This window comes from Chelonoidis abingdonii, chromosome 4, assembly GCF_003597395.2.
Source record: "Chelonoidis abingdonii isolate Lonesome George chromosome 4, CheloAbing_2.0, whole genome shotgun sequence".
NCBI classification, from domain to species: Eukaryota; Metazoa; Chordata; order Testudines; family Testudinidae; genus Chelonoidis; species Chelonoidis abingdonii.
The window spans coordinates 22,925,362-22,943,744 of NC_133772.1; the positions used below are offsets into that span (position 1 = coordinate 22,925,362).

General features: G+C 45.8%; 1 protein-coding gene across 1 annotated transcript in view; it reads left to right on the forward strand.

The window, feature by feature from the left end:
- The window catches only part of PKP1 (plakophilin 1), a 53,459-nt gene extending 40,437 nt beyond the window's left edge, over window positions 1-13,022 (forward strand). The window contains exons 10-14 of the mRNA XM_032791899.2: window positions 259-412; window positions 1,125-1,311; window positions 6,626-6,710; window positions 7,828-7,931; window positions 9,598-13,022. Coding sequence (XP_032647790.1) covers window positions 259-412; window positions 1,125-1,311; window positions 6,626-6,710; window positions 7,828-7,899 — 498 coding nt within the window. The 3' untranslated portion in view covers window positions 7,900-7,931; window positions 9,598-13,022. The remainder of the gene's footprint in view (window positions 1-258; window positions 413-1,124; window positions 1,312-6,625; window positions 6,711-7,827; window positions 7,932-9,597) is intronic.
- The last annotated feature ends 5,361 nt before the right edge of the window (window positions 13,023-18,383 follow it).

The following is an 18,383-nucleotide window of genomic DNA, read 5'->3' on the forward strand; positions in this document are numbered from 1 at the left end:
GATGCATAGGAGAGACTCAGATCCTCAAAGGTGTTTAGACATCTAATTCTCATTGAAATAAATGGGAGTTAGGCACCTAAATACCTTTTGAGGTTTTGGATCCAAGAGGCTACAGAAGAGTAAAGTATGATATTGATGATTCTTGTATTACCTAGCTATACTTTCCTGTCTATAATGTGTATAACCAGAAATGCTGTATAGACAACACCTGGCCTGCATGGGTTGGCTGTCACTAACAAATTCTAATTTGTCCCCTAGATGTCCAATGCAATGAGCCAGCTGATTGGCTTAAAGGAGAAGGGTTTGCCTCGTATAGCACGGCTCCTCCAATCCAGTAACAGTGAAGTTGTCCGATCTGGGGCTTCCTTGTTGAGCAACATGTCCCGGCATCCTATTCTCCACAAAACCATGGGTAAGGAGCTTCCATAAAGGCCGTTTCCGAGGGGTTGTCTAGCCTCTGCCCTTCTTTCACAAGCCCACCATCTGTTGTAAACCCATCAGCTGAACTATGCCAAGCATCACCACCGGACATAGAGTCACCAAACCAATGCACTGATATCACGCATCTCCTCCCCACGGCTGGTGAGCGTCAGGGCTGTGATGCTGGCCAAGAGATGCTATTTGTCCTGACCTATAGCCACCATGAGGAACCCTCAGCTGATGTCTTTTGGAGTAGTGCGCAGTTTGATTAACAAATGCTACCTCACCCCATTAGTGGGCCTCTCACTTGATCCCTGGCATGCTTCATGGATAAGATAGAACAGCTGGTTTCTCTGGGCCTCTTTCTGGGAGTGAGAGTGTTTCCCCTGGTTGCGTTGGACTTGGCTTCTTCGGGTGGTGTATACGTTTTCCCAAACCTCATCGCTTGTGACACCAAGCCATGTTCATCGTTATTGCTTAGATCAAATAGGGCCAGATCCTCAAAGGTATTTAGATGTGTAACTCCTGCTGAGTTAGGTACATAGATACCTTTGAGATCTAGGCCATAGCTGCTATTGTGTGATTATTAATGCCTCACTTAGGGCCTGATTCTGCAGCCCTTCTGTTACACAGTATTTACTCAAGTATCTTATTGATCTGCACTGGTTTTTATTTGTCCTGATTGGAATCTTCCTCCTCTTTAGCTCCCCAGGTGCTTCCAGATGTGTCCCGTCTCCTGGCCTTCCAGTCCGGGAACAACAGCAACTTTGGAGATATTATGTCATCTGCTTGCTACACCATGCGGAACCTAATCATGTCCAACCCGCAGATGGCCAAGCCTTACTTGACAAGCAGCTTGCTAAATAACGTAGTAAATCTGTGCCGAAATGGGTGAGTGATGGCGAGGAGGAGGCTGGGAAGCCATGTGCAAGCACGTTAAGAGACTATGCAGCCAACTTGTGCACGTGCCCATGGGGCCTGGAACAACTGCATCCCTGATGCAATGCTGTTTAGTGACACTCCCAGCGGTCACCAGGTACTGTCTTACTGCAGGGGCTGAGAAGCCCCTGATGTTTGTTATGAGAGATTACAGCTGAATCTCAGATACTATCTTGTGGTGACAAATGGGAAGTGCTAACTTCTCAAGGAGGACCCCCCTACATCTACGCTGGGGCTTGCATGGGAGCCTGTGCACTGCAGCGGGGAGGTGTGATTCCGTGCGCAGGTAGGCAGACTCGCACTAGCTCTGCTGGAGCTGCTAGCGCTAGCAGTGTGGATGTTATGGCAGGGGCCGTGGCTCAGGCAAGCCACCTGAGCTCAGATCCAGGGGTCAAGTGGTCTTGGACTCTGGCAGCTAGCCTGAGCCACTGCTCTGCTGCAACCTCCACACTGCTATTTTGTGTGTGAGTCTATCTACCCATTCTGGGAGTCATACCTTCCAGCTTCAGCATAGACATAACCTAAGGGAGTTAGGAACCTACATCCCATTGAAATTCAATAGGATGCCCAGTGGTCTATGATGCGATGTTAGATGGGGTGGGATCTGAGTTACTACAGATAATTCTTTCCTGGGTGCTGGCTGGTGAGTCTTGCCCACATGCTCAGGGTTTAGCCGATGGCCATATTTGGGGTCGGGAAGGAATTTTCCTCCAGGGCAGATTGGAAGAGGCCCTGGAGGTTTTTCGCCTTCCTCTGCAGCATGGGACATGGCTCACTTGCTGGAGGATTCTCTGCAGCTTGAGGTCTTCAAACCACAATTTGAGGACTTCAATAACTCAGACATAGGTTAGGGGTTTGTTACAGGAGTGGGTGGGTGAGATTCTGTGGCCTGCATTGTTCAGGAGGTCAGACTAGATGATCATAATGGTCCCTTCTGACCTTAAAGTCTATGAATTTGGGCACCTAACTTCCATTGAAAATCCCAGCCCTAAATATTAGTGATGTTGTTATGAATCCCATCTACCTCTTATTCAATCAGGTGCTAAAGCTCTGGGTTCCCAGCATTATTGTTGTTATTAACGATACTCATAGAAAGTGCTTGACAAAGAAAGCCAGGATCATTATCCTAATTTTACAGGTGGGGAAACTGAGGTAAGGTCAACCTGCAGGCCAATGCTAGAGTCAGGAATCAAACCCAGGTCTCCTGAGTCACAGTCCAGTGCACTATCCACTTGGTGCTTCAGTCATCAGCCAGGCTCTGAGGAAAGCATATAACCATGGCAGTAGAATCCACAAACTCATAAATGAGGCAGAGAATTGCTTGAACTTGCTGGCACTTGGCGCCTGCAGGAGCAATGAGGTTCTCCCAGAAGATGAAATGAGCCTTGTCTTGGAGAAAGCTCAGACATTCAGAGAAGCATTTGGAGCTGTGGAGAAGGCACACAGGGAAAAATGACAGGAGGCGCAGAATGGGCAGGCAGACTTCATGAGCAGCACCCAATCACTGCACCATTACTTGCTAAAGCTCTTATAGAGCTCGTCTCACCCTGCCCTCCCCCTCCCCCCGTAGGAGCATGGGGGGAAAGGGGAGCTCCAGAATGCCTCTCACAGCCCCATTTGGGCACCCCTGGCTCAGGGCTCTGTGTCTAGGGCATGCAGTGAGACTGCTTGTTCCCAATTCTCCACCCTGGTTTTAGGGATGAAGCTTTGCACGCACTGATGGGGCTTATTCCACATTCCCCAGTGATCTCCGTGCTTCTGGCACTCACAAACAGGCCCACTCTCTGCTCCCGGGGACTCAGCGGCGTGTCTGTGGTATGAACCCAACCACCTCTCTTTGGGCTCAGGGCTGTTTGCCTGAGTCATGTCCATTCTCAGTCCCCTTAGTCACCGAGCTGCTTACCTGTAATAGAGGGCAAGTAGACCCGGTCTTAGCTGTCTCAGCACAAAGGGACTTAGGTGCAGCAATATGCTGTGTTACCAGCCCTCGCTTTTAGATGCCTAGAAAACCACTGGAAGAACAATGGGACCCCCTAAGCCTGAGTTAGGTGCTTAGGCTCCCTCATCAGTGAATGGGGAGAGGCAGGCACCTCAGAATGGGATCCACAAAAGCCAGCACGCTAGGCAGGGAGCCATGTATGCCAGCCACTGGGGGAGGTGCCGAGGGGGTGGGGAGCCATGCTAAGCCCAGCCAGTCACAGAGTTTGGTCCCTATCTCTGCCTGTGATCCACAGTCAGGTGATGTAGGTGCCTACACCATTTTTTGGGAGATTAAGTACCTGCCCAGCCCCACAAAGCACAGCCAGGGAGATGGGGAAGTAGGTGGCTGTCTCCTGTCTAACCCTTACCTCAGTAGTTTGGGCCCTCAGCTGGGATGTGGAGACCCTGCTTCATTTCCCCTTGTGCTTGATAGGAAGGGGTGGGAACAGGGATCTACCCTCTTTCAGGTGAGTGCCCTGATCCCTGACCCCAGGGGTTTTCGGGTGTAGGTTGTCTCCATCTCTTCTTGAAGAGGTTTCACTTTAATGAAATAATTAGCGATTAATTGGGCCACAGAGAGCCTAAGAATCACTCTTTAGTCTAGTGTTTTGGATGCTCACCTAGACTCTGGGAGGGTTTGGTTCAATCACCTGCTGTTTGTTGAGACGGGATTTAAGCAGTGTTCTCCTACATTGCAAGAGAATGTCCCAATTGCCGGCCTTAGAGGTATGCTGAGGTGGGGCTCCCTTGGTCTCTTCTACTGAAGCTGTTCCACTTTAATTAACTATTAATTGGGCCAAAGCCAGATACAACAACAGGACATCCTCTGTAGCCAAGTGGTTAGGGACTCATCTGAAATGGTGGTGACCCTGGCTCAATTCTTCCCTGTTCCAGATGAGAAGAAGAGATTTAAACAGCATTTTTCTTCTGTCTTACCTGCTGAAGCTAGTCTTCTTTAATTAAATATGAATTGGGGAAAAAACAGCTGTAAACAGCCTTCTATAATATAGTAGGGTGCGTGCTTGAGTCCTCCAGCTACCTACTGTCTTGAAAAGACTTGAACAAGGAGCTGCCCTGGCTTTTCTGTTGACACTGTTCCACTTTAATTAATTATTAATTGGGCCTACACCTTAGAAGTCCTCTGTAGTCTATTTGCTGGAGTAAGTCCCTAGGGTGGTAGAGAATTGAGTTCAAGTCTTGCTTGAGCCTGAGGAGAAGTGATTTAAACAGCAAGCACTCGCAGGCTGTCCTGTTGAAACTGTTCCATTCTAATTAACCATTGATTGGACCAAACAACTGCTAAGCATGTGAATCCCTCTATAGTCAGGACCGGCTCCAGGTTTTCTGCCGCCACAAGTGGCGGGGGAAAAAACAAGGCCGATCGGCAGCACTTCGGCGGTAGCTCAATCGCACCACTCCATTCTTCAGTGGCGGGTTCTTCGCTCCCTCTCTTCCTCTTCAGTGGCACTTCGGCAGCAGCTCAAAGAGGAAGAGAGGGACTCACCACTGAATTCCCGCTGAAGACCCGGACATGTTGCCCCAGTAGTGGATGAAGTGCCATCCTTTTGTATTGGCCTCCCGAAGCACCTGCTTCTTTCGCTGGGGCCTGGAGCCAGCCCTGTTTATAGTATAGTGGTTAGGGTGCTCACCTGGAATGCTGGATCTCCTTGGTCAATTCCCTTCTGTGCCTGCTGAGGGGAAGGATTTTGAACAGGGATCCACCCTCTCTGGGCCCTTTTAATAAAATGCAAATCACTCTTCTGTCCCCTGTGGCTGGCTACCTGCCCAAGCTGTGGGAGATCCCAGTTCCAATCCCCCATCTGCGCAGGGACCGGAACAGGGATCTCCCACCTCCCAGAGACTGTTGCAACCTCTGGTGAATAAGGACCAATCCAACTTTCCATTAGTCAATGAAAAGATTCATTAGGAATTGGATCAGACCCTTAATCTGCTACAGGTTTGCAGCATTCCTTTGGGGATTAGCTGGGTAGAGCCTCTAGTTTGTCACAGGCCGAAAGATTTCTAGAGTCAAAAATCCATCCACTTTAAACATTGGCCCTAGTATTAACTGACCTTCTCTCTCAGCAGAAATCATTGCCTGTAATTTTCATACCTGTTTTAAAGTGTTTGGATCAGTTTTTACCAATGGTCAGTTGACTTCATTTCACATAGTCTGACCAGCAGCTGCTGCTGCTATTTGCGTGGCCATGTGCACACAGCTGTGTCACACCTAGAACTGACCACGCCCCTGCATGAGTTGCTTTCTAGTGCTTCATTGTCCAGGTTTTGGCTAGAGCTGGGGCCAAGTTGCAGAGTATGAACTGGATCAGAACTCTCCGAAAGTCTGGGGTGGTCAGGGTTTATATTGGACCTGTTATAACAGTCAGAGCCAGCAGTGAAGTTTGGATCCAATTCTGGGTCTGAAATGTTCCAAAATCTTAGGAAGACCTGAAGCAAATGCCTGAAGGCCTGAGTCTTGTTCACAAAGTTGTTACTTGGGGAAACTCCCATTAATTTTTGCTGAGTAAGGATTTCAGGGTTGGTACAAGTACAGGTCCGGCACCCTTGGGACCTGACCGTGCTGAACTAGAGAATTTGCCAAACCATGAGAGGGCAATATTGTAACGAGTGGGTTCCTTTTTATTTTTTTCTCGCTGAGGCAAATAAATGGAACACCACTTGCAACGCTGCTTAGCCCAGAATTACTGTCTTTCTTCATAACAAAGTGTTAGTGTCATTACACAAACTTACTGTATTTCACAAGGCAATAAGTAGATAAAGCATAAAAAAACCCAAATAAAATCATGTTGGACCATGGATGGTGCTGGAGCAGAGAGTGCTGGACTAGAGAGGTTCAACCTGTATTGTTGTTGTTTCTTCTAAGTTGCATCTCAGCTGTCCCCACGAAGCAGCATGAGGTTGTTCCTTCTATTGTATTACTGAGTGATCTGTGCTATCTAGTTCCAAAGAAGTCCCACAATGGCACGTATGCCATTTCCCCCTTATCTTGCAGCTGTTTAGATTCAACAGTTCAGAAGTGTCTCTTTAGATCAGCTTCTTCCCATTCCTCTGAGTTACTCCCCTTTGGACCATCCCAGAAATCCCCGTCCCTCCTTGGCATTTGCCCAAATGATGTCTTCAGGGCAACCTATGAGCATGTAGTTGAATGATCTCCATTGTGGCTGGCCAACCCTCTGCAATGGTGGAGCTGGTTCACACCCTGCTGAGAGGGGCATTGGTGGGCTGTGGCCAGCTGAGATTCACTGGATTTCTTTGATCCTTCCAGCTCCTGTCCAAAAGCAGCTGAAGCAGCTCGTCTCCTGCTGGGTGATCTGTGGTCACACAGAGAGCTCCAGAGCATTCTCAAACAGGTGAGAAAGCCAAGTGTTGGCCTTTTCCTAATTCTCAGGTAACTGGATTCACCCACTGAGGTCAATGAATTTGCGAGGGATGTAAGTCAGTGTTAAATATTGCCAGTGTCTACGAGAAAAGCTTCAGGCTTTGAGAGTGCCCTTAGAGCTGCGGACCAACATATGGGCCCCATTTGCCTCTTGTTTACCCTGGTGTAAATAACTCCATTGAGGCCCATGCAGATCCACTGGTGCAAAGCCAGCACAAATGGAAGAAGCAGGTCCACGGAGTCCCTACCTTGTGTGGCTAGAGGAAAAGTGATTGCGACAGTCCCCAACAAGGGTTCCTTTTCTCTATTCCCACACTTCCTCTTTTGTCCCCAGACCTGCCCTGTGGTCACCTCCCCTACTTCAGGGAAAGAATAATCCATTAGACCAACAAGAGAAGGAGCCAGCATTTGTCAGGTCCCCTCTCCTTCCCCAGCAGAATCCCTAAACTTACAGAATGGAACTAGCCTCTTTGCTCTAGACTGGTTTCTTTCACTAAACTGGGGTTCTCCTCCCCACACCATGGAAAGCCAACAGCAGCAGGTTGTAAAAGGATTGACTGAGGGGAAGGGGCAGTGTGTGGAAAATGGGTGCAACTTGTGGGCCTCAAATCCACACAAAGGTTGATGGTGAGGGTTTTTTTCTGTTTTTAACCTTATGGCAGCTCTCCTTAAGACACCAATTCCACCTGCAATTTGACAAGACAGAGTCACTCTAGCATATTTTACACATGGTCCTTGCACAAATGTGTATTGTACATACCTGATCTTTAGTGTCTTTCCAGTATAGGCAACGATATTTCCTCAGCAAGGCGGGTTGAGGTCCTGCTATCTATAGCAGGAAGACAATCCAGGAAAGACTAATTCCCTCAATAACTATGACTATTTGCATGCACATTGCATGCTTTGTGCAGGCAAAAGATTGCACAAAGTGCATGCAACATTAACGTTTCTGCAAAAGATATAGTGCACACAGCCAACTTGCTGGATGCAGGTGGTCTTTGAGGTAGGACAGGGGAATTTGATAATTAGTGATTTGCAAGTTACCTGCATTAACTGCCTTCCAATAACTTCCATGTCTCATTCTGCAGCAAGGATTCGATAAGAACATGTTGGGATCCTTAACCGGGAGCACTTTAAGGACCCTGTCTTCCAGATTCTAAGAAGAGACCTTCAGCACAGGTTCAGTTCGCAGGTGAGAAGGGGATTGTCATTGCTGGAAAAAATATGGTGTTTAAGGACAAACAAGATGGTGCCTTGACACCAGGAGCAGTGTCATGTCATGTAAATGCTGCTCCGCTCACTTACATTTACTTTAAGTGGTAAGCATGTGAGGCTGTTTCCATGAAAACCCTGTTTCACCAGAAAATGGTGGTTTTTTGAGTCAGTGACATTTTTCACTAAAAGTGCTTTTTTAAGAAACTTTTGACTTTCCATCAAAAACCTTTTTGGCCAAAAAGTTAGTTTTAGGCCAACAAAAATTTTTGGTTTTTCAATAAACAGTCAACATTTTCAATAGGGGAGGAAAAAATTCCAGTCGTCAGCTCTTACTGCTTCTAATGCAGAAATTGCCTCATTGGACTTAGATGTAGGGAAGTCATTTCCTTCCGACTCACATGGTGTGACAGCTACACAGATGAGGTCGGCAGGACAGAGACTGTACCTTCTCTATGTTTGGACAGGGCCTAGCACATTGAACAGAGCATGTGATGTGACCACGAAACCTCCTCTCTACAACCAGGACAGCCCTTCAGTGGCTTTGACCTTTTTTTTCCAAGCTAGAATAGGAACTGTTCAACATCAGTTTGCAGAATGCAATTATTGGGCAATGCAGCTTCTGTTTCAGCTCTCTCTAGGAACATGTCAGTTCTTGAACCACGAGCCACATTAATCAGACCTTATGATTAGCATGGAATGATTCCCAAATTTAATATGACACTTAACAGCTTCTAGGCATTTTATGAGCCTCATTAGTCCTCAGAAAAGCCCATTGAGATAGCTAAGAAGTGTACTAGGGTCTGCATGTTCCAGCTAGGGAACCCAAGGCTGAGAAGTTAAGGTCACCAGGATTTTGAAGTACTCACTAAAATTCATTGCCTCAGTTTTTGGTCAAGAAACCTGAGACATAGGGCCCAGTGGCATGCCATCATTTTATGCAAAGCATGTATTGCATGCCCCAGGACTGGCTTTGCCTATGGGATGATTCTGTCCAGTCCCCAAACATGCAAACAAAATGGCATCTTCTGCATTCACCATGTGTGAGGTCACACCACAAAGAGGACACCATTTTGTAGGACAAAATGATATCCTCTGCACAGCGTGGGCTCACACGCACAGTGAGCGTGATGTCATGCTGTATGGAAGACACCATTTTGGATGCAAATGAACAATCACATGCCACTGAGAGAACCTGATTTTCAGAGGTGTTGATTGCCCATAACTCCAACTGAAGCGAACCAGAGCTGCTCAGCATCTCTAACGCATCAGGCCTTTCACATCTGGGGTTTGGGCACCCCAGAAATTGGGGCATCCAAAATTAGTAATTTGCCCCCTTTTGCAGTATGTCCTATGTGGTCAAACATTGTGGGGGCCCCCAAAATGTCCCTGTGGTGGGGCAAAAATGATGGAATCAAGTTCCCTTGCACAGGGGTGAATTTCAGCTGTGATGAATAACTTGACCATCTCCGCTGAGAATCGTGGTCTGATAGATTCTTGTAACTTTACCACAGATTCAGGCAGGGGAGGGGAACAGCACAGGGAAAGGATGTGGGGATTATGACGAGTCAAAGGGTGAGGACATTTCTGAATGTGAAAAAGGCATTTTGAAATGAGTAATCAAGGTGTTTGTTTTTCCCTTGCAGAGTTTGTCGTTGGTTCGTGTCTGGAATGACTTAATCCTCAAGGGATTAGTTAGGACATTACAGATATGCAGTGTTTATAGAGTTAATCTAACTGTAAAGCAAACTAAGTATACAATTTTTTGTGGTTGATACAGATATTTTGAAAGCATTTTGGGGGGAGGGTGGGGAGAGGAGGAATTTGAGTTCAAAATTTCCAGATGTCAATAACTTTTTTTTTCAAACTGTGTGTGTTTGTGTAGACACACACAAAGTGGGATTTTCCAAAGAGATACCTAAAACAGTTAATCCTGCAATTTCCACTGAAAGCCAATGAGTCTTGTGCACCTTCACCCCCTTAGGCACTTATGAAAATCCCACCATATAGATGTGTGTGTGTGTGTGTGTGTGTGTATGTATATATGCACTAAACACTACTGTACCAACCCATGTCATAACCTATTCTTATGCAAATGTGTAAAACTACTAACTATATGCTATGTGTTTATTTCATTGTAGATGACCACTATAGACAGCTACAAACCATAATGTTTTAGATGGCTGGTTATTTCTAAACTTGGTGGACATGGGCTTCTTTCTGCTTAGGACTCTTTGTCAAGTCAGCTTTCATATTCAGAGACAGGTATTTTCTCTTATAGGTTAGATGGTTTCTAAATCTCAAGAAGCAAATTCATGTCTGAGAAATCTCACTGGACGCAGGGCCTCAGAAAATCTTCTCATAAGCTGTACGTTACTGTACATTAGTCATAGATAGTCTAGAGCATGGAAGCTGCTGAGGCTACAAACCATTTAAGACACCACAGCAAACATAAGACACGTATCTTACTAAATACCGCCATTGCTTTCCTAATAATGCTGTAACTGGAAAAGCTTGGCATTAGATAGGTTCAGCTCGACAAAGGGACATGACATTGTTTCTCAGGGACATAGTGCACACTAAATGGGGATAAAAGGCAAAGAAAAACAGCTGTTTTATCACTGTTGGAAATAGTAGTAGGAGTAGTTGAGTGGTTAAAGAAGTTAGAGAGTTCTTTAAGGAAGGACAGTCTGGAATACTTTTTGGTCCCAGATGCTATCCAGTTCATCCTGTATGTGGTAGAAAAGACCTAAATTTCTTCTTAATCAGTCAGTTTCTTCTATGACATTAACAGGATGAAACTGATGGCTCTGTCTTGCTCTTTTGAAAAAGTCCACACTATCTCCAGTGCTGTTGAGCGAGCATGTGTTGTTTGGGGAAAGGGATAGGATCAGCTATGTGAATGGAATATGTTTGCAGAAGGTCTGTGCTAGGTGTCCCGCATGTGATATCATTGCTTAGCACAAGCAAGTCATTCTACAGATTCCAGGGCTAGCTGGAGGTCCCGGAAAGAAATCATTAAGGAAGTGAGTGAGAGAAGGAAAATAATGCTAGTGTTTTGTTGGGAGGCAAAAGTCTAGGGTCAGCACCTCAGCTGGAGCAATGCAGCATAGCTCCGTTATCGGCAGTGGAGTTTTGTCAGTTTACAGCAGCTGGGATCTGGCTCACGGAGTTTAGGTTGGGCCTCCTATGCCTATTCTCTAGGTCTGAGCAAAGGGGCAGAACTTGCACCCTTGTGGAGTAGAATGCGGGTGGGGGGTCTCCAGCCAGGGTAAAAAGGCAAGGAGGAAATGGTAGAGTGGAAGCTCTTAGCCACTTGATTTTTCACTTGGGATGCAAAAAGTATTTTTAACCATTTGCACCTTGATGAGCATCATCTCTTTGCTTGTACCCATAGATGTTTATTTCTACATGTTGTATCCTTTCTATGCAAGGATGTCAGCCAAGTGAAATAGATGGAGAATAAAGCCTCCCTGGGGTGGATTTGTGGACTTAGTAGGCTAAACAAAATCATAGTCCCAGTCTCAAGAGGGAATTTGGCCCCAGGACATGATGCCCTCATACCTTCCAAATATGTAACCGCTCCATTTATGTGGTTCAAAATGTTCTTAGGAGAACATCAAACTTTGCTTGTGCAAGATATCTTTTCAGTTTTAAAGTGCATTGTGCATAGTTGTGGCAGGCATGCCATTTCTCATTACTGGTGGTCGTAGGCACAATCTCAACAACCGTACGCTTGCAGTTCATGCATGGAGTTGCATGTGTAAATGGGGCACATACCTTTGAAATTCTGGAGCCGAATGTCCATAGCTGTAAAGTTAATAGGGACAACCTGCTGACCTGTTAAATGCATCAGTGTCAGACTGAGGGAATCCTAGTGTAATTTTGCAGTTAATTGACATACTGTGCCTTTATTTTAAGGCACCACCACTGTCAATTGTAGAATAGTAGAATGTAGTATATCACTTTAGTTAAGACACAAATAGCTGTACTTGGATACTTTATAAAGCCGATAGGATTTTATTAGTAATTACTAAACTCAAAAGGCCAGATCCATACCTGGTATAAATTCCATTACTTCAGTAAAGAGTTTATCTAAAACTAACAAATAGCTTCAGAAATATTGTCCCTTTAGTGTGGTGTTAGTTACTGACTCACATAAGAAAGCCCATTAATCTGATATGGCAAAATCACACGTTATCAGCCATCACTGTGCTCCCAGAGGTATTTTACGGCTACTATTCCCTGTAAAAAAGGGTGATATTAGACTCTATTCTCCCCGCTCACCATGGTGTGAATCTGGGGTAATTCTACTGAAGTCAATGAAACAATGCTGGTATAAAACGGTTGTATGGAAAATCAGGCCCATTGGGATAACAGAAGTCACTGCAACCAATTGGCTGGGTGTGTCCCCTCAAAGCAGCTTACTTGCCAAAGAAGAACAGAGTTCAGCAAAACTCCTGACATGGGATAAGGGCGTAACTCTCACTTCCCAGTAGTAACACTGTACTGTTTAGAGAGAGAGGCTGTTTTTTAATTGCATATCCTTAACTGTGACATCCTCCTCGACAGTATATTCTCCCCGCTCATTCTAAGTATATTTTGAGCCTTGGATTTTTTTGTTTGTTGGTGTTTGAATGCCAGAATTGGGCTTAGCATACCCTCAAAGCAACACCAATGAGAACAAGCCCAGTGTACATATCATGTGCTCTTGTTTGTGGTGGGTGGGTGGGAGGGGAAACAGAGAATTACCAGGGTGGGGAACATACCCAGCACCAGTGCTGGCCCTGCCACACGTTAGGGCCTGATATTTCCAGAGAACACTAGTCATGTAAATAACTCCCTTAATTTAGGCTGAGGTGAGCTTTGGGAGGGAGGGGGTCCCCACATGTGCTGTGTTTTAGGTATTTTAAATTCCTAGTAAAGGGAAGTGTCAGATCATCATCTGTCTTTGTAACTGACCCATCCATAGCTGTACGGTCTATGCTGTAGAGATGTGAGAATAATGTCTGTTGTTTTGGCTGCACTGTATGTATTTGCTTCACTGGAAAAATCTGAAATCCAATAAAAGTGGCTGAAATGTCTTTGAACTTTTTTCTCTGGAGGGTGGTGGTTTTGCTTTCCCTGCCATTGGAATACTGAAGAGTAAAACACCCATTTGAAACTGGTCAGACCTCCTCACCTGGATTATTGTGCACAACATGGGTCCCCTCAGTGTTCAGGAAAGATGAAGTCACTGGACCAGGTACAGGAAACGGCTGCTAGGGTGATCAGGAGACTGGAGAACTGATCCTCGGAGGGGGGACTGAAAAAAGCTTGGCTTGTTGTGCCTAGCAAAATGTGATCTGAGAGGTGGTCAAATTACCCCCAATGTATTTAGAGAGTAAACGCCAGAGAGGGAGAAGAGCTGTTTAAGATAAAGGACACTTTTGCACAAGATGTTACAGGCCAGGCATTGATTTAGGCTGGAAATGAGTAGAAGGCTTCTAGTCATCAGAGGAGTCAGGCTAGGAGGAGTGGGGACAACCAACCTAACTAGTTGTAAAATAAGATCTTGACACATTTACAAGCAGAATGCTATGACAAGGTTCCCATAATGGTGGGAGCTATGGTTCAGTGGCCCAGCGGGCTCCCTTCTGATCCTATAGTTTATGTTCCCAAATCTTACGCTGCAGCAGTCAGGAAGGAATCCCTCTGCCCCATGTGTTGTTCTGAATACCTCTCCCCACACCTGCCTCTGAAGCATCAGAGATAGCTCCAGCTAGAGGAGTAGGATAGGACATGATGGACCAGCTTGATTAAAGTTGGAATGCATTTTTGGACCATGACTACAAATGTTTGTATATGGAATTAATTGACACTAATTATAGTTCAGTTCCACCCTTTGTCCTGCTCTTGGCTGCATTGGTGTAGATGCAAAGGGTGAGGAGACTTAGGAGGAAGGTGACTGCTGGATAGGGAGAGCAAACTGTGGGGTGGACTATACATGGAGAACACTAGCTACAAAGACTCAGATCCTAAGTTTCCAGCTGCTTTTGTAGAGGGCTTCCGGAGGCCTCATTTCACCAACCAGGAGTACTGGGTGCTCTTGGTAACTCTTCTTTCATGTTAGATGAGCAAGCTGCACCCTCACTTAGTGAACCCTATGCATTATATATCTTTAATGGTCAGAATTTCAGATGGGTTGAGCACGAGTAGCTCCTGCAAAAAGTCAGTGCTCAGGACGTCTGAAGCAAAAGACTAAACTGGGAAGACTCTTGCTGTTCTCGGTTTCAGCTGGGTTCAGTTCCTCACATGGTGTATGTGCAATATTTGGCCAATAAGTCATGGCTTATCTGGTTACATTCCTCCCCACACAGATGCTACAAACAGGGACCAAGTTGGTATCCACAAAGTTCATTGTTCAGTTATTGCATTTAATAGGGTCCAATCCTGCATTGATTCATATATGAATAGATTTAAGGCCAGAAGTGACCACTGGATCACTGTGGCCTCCTGCATATCACAGGACCTTACCTTTCACACCTGCATTAAACCCAACAACTTATGTTTGGCTACAGCAGAACTTGTGGCTGGCTAGAGTATAGCTTCCAGAAAGGCATCCAGACCCTTGATAGTTTGTTCCAGTAGTTAATCACACTGTTAAAAAAATTGTGCTTAATTTCTAATTTGAATTTGTCTGACTTCCAGCTCTTGTCCTGGCTTTCTCTGCTCAATTACAGAGCCCTGTCCTAGGTAGTATTTTTGTTCCTTGAAGATAGGATCACAGAATATGAGGGTTAGAAGGGACCTCAGGAGGTCATCTAGTCCAACCCCCTGCTCAGAGGAGGACTAATCCCCAGACAGATTTTTTTTGTCCTAGCTCCCTAAATGGTCCCTTCAAGGATTGAACTTCCAATCTTGGGTTGAGCAGATCAGTGCTCAAACACTGAGCTATTCCCTCCCCCTACTTATATATGGTCATCAGGTGACCTCTCACTCATCTTTTTGAGCACTTGGTCTCTCACCAACAGGCATTTTCTCCAGACCGTAAATCATTTTTGTGACGCTTCTGCACACTCAAATATTCCAACATCCTTTTCCAAGCATGAGCACCAGCCCTGGACATGTCTCCCTAAAGCCAGCTAACATCACATCCTTAGGTCTTTTCACTCCTCCCCTATTTACACAGCCCAGGACCACATTAGTCCTTTTTGCCACAGTATCATCCTGGGAGCTCATGGTCAGGTGCTTATCCACAATTGACCCCTTAAATCCTTTCAGAATGGCTGCTTTCCAGGTTACAACCCCCCAGGATATAGGTATGGCCTATATTCTCTCTAACTTTGCATTTGGCTCCATTAAAATCTATTTTGTTGGAATGGGCCCAAGCTCAGTGATTTTATATTTACTTCCAGCTCACTGATGAATAGCTGAGGGCCTAGTACTGATCGCTGAGGAACCCCATTCGCAACACCTCCCCCATTCCATGATTGTTTCCCCATTAACAACTACTTCTTGAGACGAATCAGTTCTCAATCCATGTACTGTGTGTTCCAGTGCTAGTCTTTTAATCAATGTAGCGCATTAGTCAAAGCCTGTTACACTGATACTGTGCACCCCAACACACCTGCTGGTTTGAGTATGATTTTAGTGCATCTACAGAATGCAGGATTAGGTCCTATGGTATAGGTCAGCATATACATGTACAGGTCCTGCAGGACAGGTGCATTGAAGGGTGGCTTCAGTTCAGGAAACAGAGAAATCATTAAGTAAGAGAGATGGGTATCCAGGGGTATACATGGGACCATCCACCATGCAACCAGCTGCAGCATGTAACACATATGTGAGCACCATAAAAATGGAAGTCTGATATAATATGTTTCACCTAGGAAAGTGCATGCACGCACACACTAAGTTAAGATGCCTGGCCAAACTAAAGTAACCCCATTTAGTGATAATAAATCTAAAGGCGACTAATTCTTTATTAAGGTGACTGACCAGGGGACACAGGCCAGAGCCTGCAATTGGCCTGGAAGAAACACAGGGACATATTAGGAGTTGAGAAGGAAGGGATCAAAGTGCCTTTTCTCACTCTGACTTTAAAACCAGCTCTACCTTCTGTTACAGTGTAATGGTTTTGTGTTTGAGGCTCTGGTGCAGCTGGTAGGAAAAGGCGCCTGTGGAAATAAAGCCTGTCTCAATCATTGAGCCGCGGAGGGAGGGAGAAAAGGAGAACTGATGTACTGTGATAAGAAATGCTTAGCATTGGCATCTTTTGGAATTGGCTCTTCCTTGCTTATCTGACTCAGTGACACCAGCTGCTTGTCAAGACATGACTCTCTGAAATGAATGTGCAAGTGAGATCAAATGATGTAAGAGGTGAAGTGTCCTCAATTTCAAATGGGCTCTAGAGAAACCAGAGGCTCTCCTTCGGGGAGCAGAGAGGTAATTGGGCTGACGTGACTGCAGCTTGGGAACCTGCAGATGCATGTCTTCTGCAGTGTGAGGCGATGAGTACGGCACAATTGCAGGCCTGAACGCAGCACACAATTCTAGGAGTTCACTTTAGTTAGGTGGAAGGGTTGGGTAGAAATGCCCCCATTTCTCTCTGTGCCAGCCCCAGCCTTGGCTGCTTGTTAACCATGCACAGAACCTAAACCATCTGATCGCTCCTGTGCTAATAAAATGTACTTAGTTAAGCCCACATGTAATTCACCCATGGGAACGGCGATCAGACAGCTCCCTACCTTGCTCTGAGGGTTGGTACCAGCGTAGAGCCGCTTTATACCACACCATTGGCCATAAAGCTACCCTGAATGGCACCAAAGATGCCATTGGTGTGGAGGGTGCAGGACGATGACAAAACATGAAGAAAAAAAATGTCCCTTAGCATGAATGGCTCAGGGTTTTTTAAAAAAAAAGCACTCTGGCCAGAAGCCTGGGGATAGCAGCATATGGACACCACTAAGAGTGGGGAGAGGGAGGGATGCTGCCCTTTGGAAATACACATACCTTCTCTACGAGCCACAATGACACTTTGCACTTGAACTGCTAGCATTGGATGGCTATTTCATTAGGGGTTGCAAGACACCACTGTGTTTTAAAGCCCCATCGTAAGAGATAAGAATCATCATGTCGCTGCCATCATCCAGGTACCTGCTTCTACCCTGCACTTTCCAACACCGCTAAGACTGGTTGGTGATTCATCATAAAAATGTATCATGATGCAGCACTACTGCGTCAGGCCCAGCCAAGCTCTTCTTGGAGGGATTGTTCCATTGGTAATTACATGCCAGAAAGTACTTCAGGTGACCGAGTAGTTACTGGGTTCGCAGGGGAGGATAGCAAAATAAAATGAAGATAGAAGGAAGTTTTAAAATGTACCCATTGTATATAGGAAATGCCACTAGACTCAGTGATACCTCTACAATTGGAATGCACCTGCTCTATACTATGGTGTAGGTAACCTATGGCACGGGTGCCGAAGATGGCACGCAAGCTGATTTTCAGTGGCACTCACACTGTCTAGGTCCTGGCCACTGGTCCGGGGGAGTAGGGAGAAATCTGCATTTTAATTTAATTTTAAATGAAGCTTCTTAAATATTTTAAAAACCTTATTTACTTTACATGCAATTGTTTTGTTATATATTATACACTTATAGAAAGAGACCTTCCAAAAATGTATTACCGGCCTGTGAAACCTTACATCAGAGTGAATAAATGAAGACTCGGCACAGCACTTCTGAAAGGTTGCTGACCCCTGGTGTAGGCTCATTGCTGCCTCTGTCTCTCTCTCTCCCCCTCTGGCACTCTCAGACTGTTGTCTTTGGTGCCTATCCCACTGGGTCAATGCCCATGGAGCCCAGAGTCTGAATAGAGACGAGGCCCTGCCCTCTCTGGGGTCTCTAGGCATGCCCTTGAGGTGCAGATTCTTTGTCTAGCACCCTTTTCTCAGAGCTAAGACCCCACAATCCAATTGCCCAGCCCTGACCACTCAGGCTCCTCCACAGCATAAGCACCTCCTCACCCAGAACTCCAGCAACGTGGGTGCTCTGGGTCTATAGTTCCCCTCTCCCTTGCACTTGACAGGGGACGCACAAAACACAGAATTCTGCACATGCTCTAAAGAAGTTATTTAGATAATACAAGAAAGACACAGAGCAATAGAAAATAGCACACCCCATACACATTTCCTTTCCTCGTCACTGTGCCCAAGCCTCCTCCAGCTCATGGCTTCTCTTCAGGATTATGGAGTCATAGAATCTTAGAAGATTAGGGTTGGAATCGACCTCTGGAGGTCATCTAGTCCAACCCCCCGCTCAAAGCAGGACTAACCCCAATTAAATCATTCCAGCCAGAGCTTTGTCAAGCCAGGCCTTAAAAACCTCCATAGGTAACACATTCCAGTGCTTCACCACCCTTCTAGTGAAATAGTTTTTAGTGACATCCA